Source organism: Magnolia sinica, chromosome 4 (assembly GCF_029962835.1).
Source record: "Magnolia sinica isolate HGM2019 chromosome 4, MsV1, whole genome shotgun sequence".
NCBI classification, from domain to species: Eukaryota; Viridiplantae; Streptophyta; class Magnoliopsida; order Magnoliales; family Magnoliaceae; genus Magnolia; species Magnolia sinica.
Window position 1 is genome coordinate 93,584,022 of NC_080576.1, and position 9,879 is coordinate 93,593,900.

The following is a 9,879-nucleotide window of genomic DNA, read 5'->3' on the forward strand; positions in this document are numbered from 1 at the left end:
AAATGATTTAAAAAAAAAATACTGAGATTTTTACAAAAACTTATCATTTTGAAAAAGAAAGTTGAAAAGTTGAAAACAAAATGGCATCTTGAAATTTTTGAGAATTTGAATAAATTGTAAAGTTTAATAAAAAGTATTTGATTTTGGGAAATTTTGAGATTTTGAAAATAAAAATTCAGAATTTGTATTTTGAAACAAAAAATTTGAAAAGTTTGATAACAAAAATAAGATTTTGTTAAAAGTTTTGGAAAAAAAAAATTAAGATAAAAAAAATGGACATTTTGAAAAACAATGAGATTTTTAAAAAGAAATTGATATTTATATGTGAAAAAAAATAATATTTTTTAACTAAATTACCAGGGACATCCACTAATTGAACCTCTAACCGTTTATAGAAACATTCACATCTGAAAAAAATGATAGCCCAAGTATAATGAAGTGTAATTGCAACAATAACTTGTAATGATGAGATTGATAGATTCTATGATCAGGCCATCCAAAGGTTGATCTGAACGGTCAGATATGTTCAAAATGTTCTAATTAAGATAGAGAACAAAAATCGGCTCCATATAATCTTAAATGAATTAGATCCATCTAAAACACTCTTAAAATGGGCATGATCAGTTTGTCTAGATTTAAACTGATTTTGGACAATCTGATCGGTCCAAATTAAAGAGTAGATATAACTTCAGATGTTTAGATTACATTTCCTGTTAGATCACATGATATGGCTCATCATATTGTTGATGAATCTTGTCTGCCTAATATCTTTCACCCAATATCTTTCTCATCTGAAGCCTGATCGAGGCGAGTAACTAGCCAAATTGAAGCTCTTGATTAGTATGATAGATTGAATGGATCAGATTTCTAAATTGAACACCTACCATTATAAATTTTTTATGGGCTACTTAAGTTTTGTATGTATTTTCCTCCATCCATGTATTTGTTAACTTATGAATTGTTCATATCTAAAATAAACATCATAATGGGCCCCATCATGATGTGTGTAGAACATCAATAGTGTGCATTTGAAGTGTCCTCTTTAGGTCATGGGATATCCCAAAAAACAGCCGTATGCGAAACTCAAGTGGGTCATAGCATCTAAAACTATGTGAAGACATCCTAAAACATATAAATGCACTTGGTGGGGCTCACATGAGTTTTGTATGCAGCTGAAACTTGGCCTGCCCCCTCATCTAAGTGGGACACACATAATGAATTGCTTGGATCTGTGAATCACTTTTAGGTGGGCCCAACATATGATTATGAATGTTTTAATGGGAGGGCTCAACTATAGTATGTGGTGTGGTCTGCCCAAGTCTTGGATTGACTTTATTTTTAAGCCTATTGCCCACCATGGAATGGTACATCTGACTGATGGGGCAAATCCAAATTTCAAGTGGACCCCACCATAGAAAAGAGTGGGATAGTGAACGAAAACTTACATGGCCCAAAGAAGTTTTTAATGGTAGGCGTTCAATCCCCCTTGTTTTCTGTGGTGGGGTCCACTCAAACTTTGGATCAGCCTCATATTCTGGCTCATGCTCTAAAATTATGCGGTAAAATAGATGGATGGAGTTGATAAACCCCAAGCATACACGGTGGACCCCACAAAGTTTACTCAGTACGCCATGCGTACTTAGAGGTGGAAGCGGATTGCGTAGTGAGTAACTCACTACGCTTTGGCACCGGGTAAACTCTGTGAAATCCACCATGATTTATATATTTAATCCACTCCGTCCATCCATTTTAAAAGATAATTTTAGCTCTCAAGATCAAAATTGAACCATATATAATGTTCAAATGGATCACACCACAGGAAAAAGTTGAATTGAGCGTCTACTGTCTTCTTAGGGGCCACAGAAGTTTTGGATCAAGCTTATATTTGTTTTTTCCCTTCATCCATGTCTGTAAGATCTTATGGAAAGTTTGGATGACAAATAAGCATCACTGTGGGGCCTAGCAAAGTTTCAATGGTGGAAATCATTAGCCCCGCTGTTTCCTGTGGTTGATCCACTTGATCTTTGGATATGCTTCAATTTTTGGATCAACCCATTAAATTAGATGGAAAGACGAATGAACAGCGTGGATAGGCTACATACATTCCAGGTGGGCCCAACTGAGTTTACTCAGTACGATAAGAGCGTACTGAGTAACTCAGTACGCAATCCGATTTCTACGCAAATGCTCGGCTGTGCACAGCTCGCACCGAACTCGTGTGAACTTTTTGATGACTCATCATATGTGATGTGAGTCAAAAATCTGAACGGTCCACATGATGCAGCATCCCATGAAATCCCCAGAGCCCAATTTTTACTTTGATCCAAAACTTTTGTGGGCCATGGAAAAATAAAACCGTTTCCTCCCTTGATTTGCATATCTCTTTCCAATGGTTCACTAGAGTATTAGATCAGGGTGAAAATTGGTCCATGTAAGTTTCATGGGATTCCACATCACATGGACCGTTCGGATTTGACGCACATAGCACGTGTACAAAGGTTCGCACGTGCGCTGTTGAGCATTCCTAAAGTTGAAATGCCCTAACTTCTCTCCTCTCCTCCGTCCCTCGTACCTACTCCACTCACTCCATGTCTCACCCCCCCGGCTCCTCTCTCTCGATCTCTCTTCCCACTCTCCCTCTCTCTTTCTCTCTCTCCATCCACGCTCTTGTTGCCGAAGCCCTACCCACGCACGCCCTCTCTCTCTCTCTCTCTCTGAAGCTCGGTTGAGGTATCTCTCTCTCTCTCTCTCTCTCTCTCTCTCTCTCTCTCTCACTCTCTCTCTCTCTCTCCCTCTCTCAATCTCTCTCAATCTCAATGCCGATTTAGGGATTTGGGGATTTTAGGGTGGATTGTCCAAAATAGGAATTTGGGGATTTTAGGGTGGATTGTCCAAAATAGTAATTTGGGGATTTTAGGGTGGATTTGTCAATGCATATGGCTAGGAAGTGCTTATGAGCAGCACTCAACACAATGCCCTGACGACTAGGATTGCTCGTGCAGTCGATTTTTTAAACAAGCTAACCATCTATGGAGACGACCAACTAGATGGACACTCCACTGGATTGAGTTGTTGCGGATCAATTCATTTGAGCATCCAAATGCATCTGCAAATGTAAATTTAGATACCAAATCGTGAATTAATTTTGATTTATTTCCTCTCAAGCTTTTCTTAATTTACTGATGAAGGCGTTGCCTTTTTTTTTTTTTTTGTTTTGTTTTTGTGATTGGTTCATATTTAAAGATCCTTCTGGTGTTGTTGTTGTTGCAACCCAGGCTGAAAATGTAAAGATTCTTCTTTTGTAGGTCACAGATATCTGATGTGGCTAATGAGGAAGTCTACAAGCTGGATAAAAAGTTCAGGAAAGCAAGTCATGTTTGAGTTCGTGTTCTTGGCTTTAGGCATCTAGAAGGATTGGCAATGGATGTTATCTTTATGTTTTATTTTTTATAATAATTAATTTTTCTATCACTTTCCATGTAGTATATGACCTGTTGATCTGCTCGGGGCATTTTTTTCTCTCTGTTTTTTCATCTATTTCATTATTTATTTATTTATAACTTGATTATGTCTTCATCTCTATCTTTAAAATCTCTTTACCATATAAACCTTTACTGCTGTCTTGTAAAGAACACTGAACCCTCCATTCTCTGCAGGTAGAGCAGCTCTTTTAAGGACCAGAGCATCCTAGTTGCATATGATCTATTGGACCACTTCTGTGAAATAAACCTTCCTTATATTCAGAGACAGGTATAATTCTATTGGGACCACATTGTTATTTTACTTTGTAGTTTGTGAATTTTAATTGGTCAGCTTTCGTTTCATATAGACATTGAATTGGAGCAGCTAGTCTTCCCAGCTTTGTTAATATTGCAGTTAATAAATCCATTTAATTCATTTTGAAAGTTTGGAGAAAGAAATACTCGGCCGATTTAATCTATATATGTGTGTGCATGGATTGTTTTTATTTTTGTTTTGAACATTTAGTTAGCTTCTGTCTTTAGTTAGATTCTTTTTCTTTTTTTTTTTCTATTCCCATAAAACTAGTTGTGCAGGCCGTTTACATCCCTACATTCAAGTGATGTGCAGTTTGCTTAGGACTTCTTTAGTTGATAGGTAGAATGGCTTTCTTTCTTATTTTTTCTTTGGGTCCATTTCACATGACCTGCATTGCATTGCTCATGTAGCATGGATACCATGGGCCCCATATGTGGAGATGATCTGATATACATTTGATTAAATTGCTTGTTCACAGTTCAAATCACTTTGGCATACGAACACAGCCTAAAGGAACTTGGATTTGCTTGATTCCTGCTTTGAAAACACAATGATTGGAGGCAATTTAAGTGAAGGTTTTGTGTTATATTTCTACAAAGATCTCACTGTTATGTTCTCATATTGGAGAGCCCTTTGCTTGATTAATGTTAGTGTAGTATTTAATAAGGTTGCTAATTTATGGACCTTTTGAACCATTCAACCATGTTTGTGGGAACAAAGTCATAGCATGTGCCGATTCACTTCGGAATCAGTGTTTCCGAGGAAGAACATGTCGCTACTACCATCCTCCACCTCATATACGATAGTATTTATTCCTCCTTCATATACTGTTTCAATGTTGCAATATCAGCCTTGTGGTGCTTTCTTGATCATTCTCCACCGTTTTCCAGATAAAGATGGGGTGACTTGCAAGAATTGTAGTGGTGTAGTTTCTAGGAAAATGAAATTTAGGGCATTTGTGCTTGGAAAATTTCCTAAATGGTCTTTCTGATTTTCCCTTGATAGAGTGAGATGGTGGAAAAGGATTCATGTAGTTGACCCCAATTAGTTGGGATAAGGCTTAAATGATGATAATGATGGTCTTCCTTATTTTGCTTTAGGTCACTCAGGTTGGCAGCTGGTATACAGGAAGTCAAAGTTGAAATGTTAAGTGTTTCCTTTATTCGCTCCATTTTTATACATGCAAATTGATTTTCACATTCTGTCCTTCATTTGATATGATTGTGTGCCAGAAAATGATGCCCATCCCAAGCATTACAACAAATATGATGTTGAACTGTGGTGCCAATTATTTCTATTGTTAGTTATTATGTTGGAGGTAACTTCGATTTTTTCCAGCTAGCAATATTGAGGGATTCATTGAGCTAACTGGATTGTATATAGGAACTAGAGTCCATTCAGCTACAAGTCTACTTATACTTCTAAGATGTGAAACTATAGATGAGCCTGAGTCTCTTCTTTGTTTCTTATCTTTGTTGATTTGTCCTAGGTTCCATTGTCTTTCATAAGGTTGATAAATTATTAGATATGGTGGCAAGGCAGCTCAATTGAGTAGTTGCCTTGTAGCCTTGCATGCTTGCATTGATGTTTTTATCTTTGAACAAGCTTTGCATTGATGTCTTTATTTTGCACCCATGTATGTGGGTGGATAAGTGATGCCATTTTTGTAAAAATTTTGTTGTTCATAGTTTGTTTTGATTCATTTTTGTTCTTACATTTGGGTTTTTCTTTTGCTTTTGAAGGTTTGCCAGGACTTTTTACATGGAAAATGCAAACTAAAATCTTATCGATACTCTCATGTTTTAGCACATGGAATGCCTCAGGTCAAAGATGGCATACTTATGATTTCTTCATTGTTATCTGGAAATTTTCATTTGTATTGTTTCATGTCTTCTCTTTAAGCATGTTGTGTATTTCTTGTTTAACAAAAAATTATTTCATTCGCTTAACAATTGGATGAATGTAGTAAGTAGTAACAATGAGTTGGTTCGATCATGTTGCTCCATGGATGGTGCTCTTTGGGGCAACATTTAGGTCTCAGGCGTAATCCCAATTTACCTACTCACAGAAAAAAGGGGGAAGAAACTACTATTTGGTGGAATATACAATATATTGGAGTTGTTCTCCTATGCTTTATTGGCATGGAGGGAGGGGCTGGAGCTGGCTGGACCTCGTGATATTAAGAAATAATTTGAGTATTAAAAAATTATGAGTCTTAATGCTTTCTAAATGTCCAACCAAGTCTTAAAAATTGATATAACAAAAAATATTAATCCAAACATGAAAACATGACACAACAGCTTCATGTTTTTATGTTTTATTTGGAGAATTCATCGCTGTTGCTATGTGCAACATTTTACTTATCTGTCTGAGTTACAGTTCATTTGCAGCAACATGGAGCACCTATGAAGTCTCCTGGTTCTCGGCTTCAACTTGGAGATGGTATGTTGTAAGGTCATAGGATCCAACTGCCTATTGTGTTTTCTAAGATGTTTATGTTTTGCTTATAATTTCAATTGATGCTTCTATTGATGATTGGAGCATCGTGATGCTTTTATGTGATTAGATTCCCATAGTTCACTAATTTTTCATGTTCAACTTGAATATAAAGAAATTGTTGCTTATCTTATATTTGCACTCAACGACACATACGCAAGAGCTGGAATTGAACATGGATGCTTTACTCTAGGAAAGCATTGATATATTGTCGATGTGGAGTCCATTGTTTTAGGAGATTAAGTTGCAAATTATTATTACGAGTTAGTTGGATATCTTTTATTTTTTGTAAATGTTGTTAATAGTTGGATGGATGATGAATGTATTTGCGAATGTAAATGAAAATAAAGTACTTATAATATATATATGTTATCAATGGAGGATACCTTGTTTAGGGGGACATGAAATTCTTGTAGCTTATGGTATGGTGCCCCAATGTTGGTTGTATGTTACTAATATGAAGTAGATAATACTAGGTTCAATAGTTTTTGTATGTGGCTATTTTTTTTTAAAATTTTTTTTTATTGTTATCTTAGGCAATTCATCAAGCAGTGGGCCCGCGAAAATGTCTTACTGAAAAATGGGCTGGTCCACGTATCAGGTGACGCAGATTTGCATGCCTAACATGAGCATTTGTGAGATTAGTATGGGATGACTTGGGACAATGACTGGATAGAAGTTTGATGGGGTGTATGTCTAAAAATACACAGGTGAGATCACACTTGACATCAACTGTTCGAGTGGTGGGCTCTACCGTTGATGCCTCTTGGTTTTAAAAGCACACTGAGCAAAAATGCTTAATTGTCTAATTTGTAACCTTTAACCGGAGGGTGCAAAAGAAGTAAAATAGAGGATAACTAGTCCACTTTCAAATGGGAAAATCTATTAATGTATGTCTAGCATTCTCCAATTGGTGTTCTGTTTGCTCCACTGATTTAATTGGCAGTTTCAACTGCAACTCACTTAGGACCGAAGGTAGTATCACTCAACCCAACTCACCTGTTTCGGTCTCTTATCAATCTGGTGACTCATTTTGTTGTGGACCAAAAAAAGAACTCCAACGATTCGCATAGGACAATACCTAAAATCATTAAGAGTTGTGCTCCATGGGCCATGAGCCATCCATGCAAGGGCGCACTAAATGGACAGTTTATATTCATGAACTATCCAATTGGCCTACTAACATCGAAGACTGGTTCATTGTGCGATGAACCTGAAATATCTCCTCATGTAGATAATGCTCAAGTGAAAAGTTTTTCTCAAAAGAATGTTAGTGGATCTGTTGTACTTTTCATTGCTCTATACTCAAATTCCACTATCTCCACTACACTTTCCTTCTCTCTTCCACTCTGTAAGCAGCATGTTCTTTCAAAAAGGTCACAGAAAACAGGAAATTGAATCTTGTCATGATCAAATAGACTAAGGAGTCTGCTTCACTTTTTATATTTTTTGATGTTTATACGTCTTCGTCATCAACTAGTAATTGTTGACCCGTTAAGACACACATGCTTACTTCTAGAGCACTGCTCTTACAGATTCCTGTCCAATTACATGCATTAAAAAGAATTTCTTTACTTCTTGAATCTTAGAAGTTCTAAAAAGTCAAATTCACTAAAAGTTTTCATCTTAAAATTGTTTTTAAAGTGACAATTGATTCATCAATTCTGATATTTCAGGTTGGCATCCACCCATAGATGAAAGATCAATTCAAGATTCTTTGACTGCAACAGGACTGTTGAATGATTAATTTTAACCTATCCTTTCCAATGAATCATCCAACTTCAATTGGAGATGACAACAGAATGTGACAACAACAACCCAGTACTTCATGATAATTGAATTGGAGATTAAAAAAACCAAGTTTCTTTTATGAGAAAAGTACTGCTTAACAGAATTGGTAATGGTTGTAACATTCTACTCAGCTAGTCTTTTTAAAATGTTTGTGAGCATTCGTTTGAAATCTTAGGTGACCGTGAAACCTCAAGTTTAATTTATTGACTGTGTCCATTTTTTTCCCTAAATTTCTTATAACTTTTTAAGAATAAGAATTTATAAGCAATAGCTTGTTCAAATTTGAAAGATTACCTCGTTCTAAAGATGAGTTCTCTTGAGAGAGTATAAATTCATGTGCTCATGCATTGTCCTTCCATCTCAACTTCCGACTCTTCCACTCCTCTAATCTCCAAAACCCCATATCCAGAATCCTCTGTTTCTCTCTGTTTTCTTCAGCTCTGCTCTTGAAAAAGAAAAAGAAAAAAAAAAAAACAAAAGATGGTGGTGTTGTCCCAACCAGCATTAGATCGGATTAGTTTTGTAGAAAACCAGAAGCCCGTGTCCTATCCTCGCATTCCAACCATAGACCTGTCAAATCACGAGTCCAAAACTCTTCTTGTGAAAGCCTGTGAAGAGTTTGGATTCTTCAAGGGTGTCAACCATGGCATTCCATTAGAGTTCATCGATAGGTTGGAAGCTGAGGCTGTGAAGTTCGTCTCCTTATCTCAACCTGAGAATGAAAAAGCTGGCCATGCTAATTCGTTTGGGTATGGAAACAAGAGGATTGGACCCAATGGTGATGTGGGCTGGATTGAGTATCTCCTCTTTCAAACCAATGCCAATTCCATTTCTCAGAGATCTTGGGCCATTTCTAGAGAAAACCCAGAAATCTTTTGGTAAGAAAAACCAGAAAATCCAACCATTTTCTCTTGCAGCTCAAACCCAATTGCAATTTTCAAATAGCAATAGCTATTTATAGCTCCGATTCTTCAGCTTGGAGCTTCTGTTTTTATGCAATAATACTTCATGTTTTGATGAAAGGACCCTTTTTTTTTTGTGGGTCATTTTTCAGCTCTGCTGTGAGTGATTACATATCAGCTGTGAAGAAATTAGCTTGTGGAGTTCTTGAATCTTTAACTGAAGGGCTGAAGGTTGAACCAATGAATATTTTCAGCAAGCTTCTGATGGATGAAGAGAGTGACTCTTTTTTCAGGCTCAATCACTACCCTCCATGTCCTGAACTTAAAAGCATTGAGTTGCAACTCAACTGGTTTTGGAGAACACACTGACACTCAGATAATATCAGTTCTGAGATCAAACAATACATCAGGCCTTCAAATCTCTCTCAGTGATGGGAGCTGGGTTTCAGTCCCACCTGACCACAACTGTTGGTGATTCCTTGCAGATATAAATCTGCATAATGATGCTTCTTCTTTTTCTTTTTCTTTCTATTTAATTCCCAAGTTTCTCTGTTTTAAAGATCGGGCTTAATATGGAGGACCCAATTGAGAATGGGAGAGCAATAGTATTGCATAAGTTGTGGTGAAGTACAGTTGCATCTCTGGAAGGAGGCTAGGTTGCTTGGAGTCGTTTGAATCATGGAATGAGGCATCAACCTTCACGCTGCTAACCATGTAATCATTGTTGACTGTTCGTGGAACCCTACTTATGATCTTCAGGCTCGGGTTTGGAGGTATGACATAATTGAGACATTTATTTTCTAAAAAAAAAAATTAATGCTTAATCTCTTGGAGCTCAGTTTTCTCGTTGTTGTTCTTTGTTTCTAAAATGTATTGCATTCTTGCAGGTATATGGGCAAACAAAGCCAGTTTA

The 9,879-nt window shown here is 36.7% G+C and overlaps 1 protein-coding gene and 1 long non-coding RNA gene across 2 annotated transcripts; both read left to right on the plus strand.

Moving 5' to 3' along the window:
• Positions 1-2,608: 2,608 nt before the first annotated feature.
• Positions 2,609-3,519, plus strand: LOC131244595 (uncharacterized). The gene is made up of 2 exons (XR_009170415.1): positions 2,609-2,730; positions 3,306-3,519. It is a non-coding gene; the product is annotated as an uncharacterized LOC131244595 (long non-coding RNA).
• A 2,196-nt stretch (positions 3,520-5,715) lies between these two features.
• On the plus strand, positions 5,716-9,427 carry LOC131243394 (gibberellin 2-beta-dioxygenase 1-like). Its single transcript, XM_058242730.1, has 2 exons — positions 5,716-8,942; positions 9,119-9,427. Exons 1-2 carry the CDS (start codon positions 8,545-8,547, stop codon positions 9,333-9,335), a joined length of 615 nt encoding a protein of 204 aa, XP_058098713.1. The 5' UTR covers positions 5,716-8,544; the 3' UTR covers positions 9,336-9,427.
• The last annotated feature ends 452 nt before the right edge of the window (positions 9,428-9,879 follow it).

Bases quoted from the DNA above. Each gene is read 5' to 3' on its own strand.
- LOC131243394 (XM_058242730.1), top strand. From the start codon at position 8,545: ATGGTGGTGTTGTCCCAACCAGCATTAGATCGGATTAGTTTTGTAGAA. The intron at 8,943-9,118 runs GTAAGAAAAACC...GTCATTTTTCAG, and splicing joins GAAAACCCAGAAATCTTTTG to CTCTGCTGTGAGTGATTACA.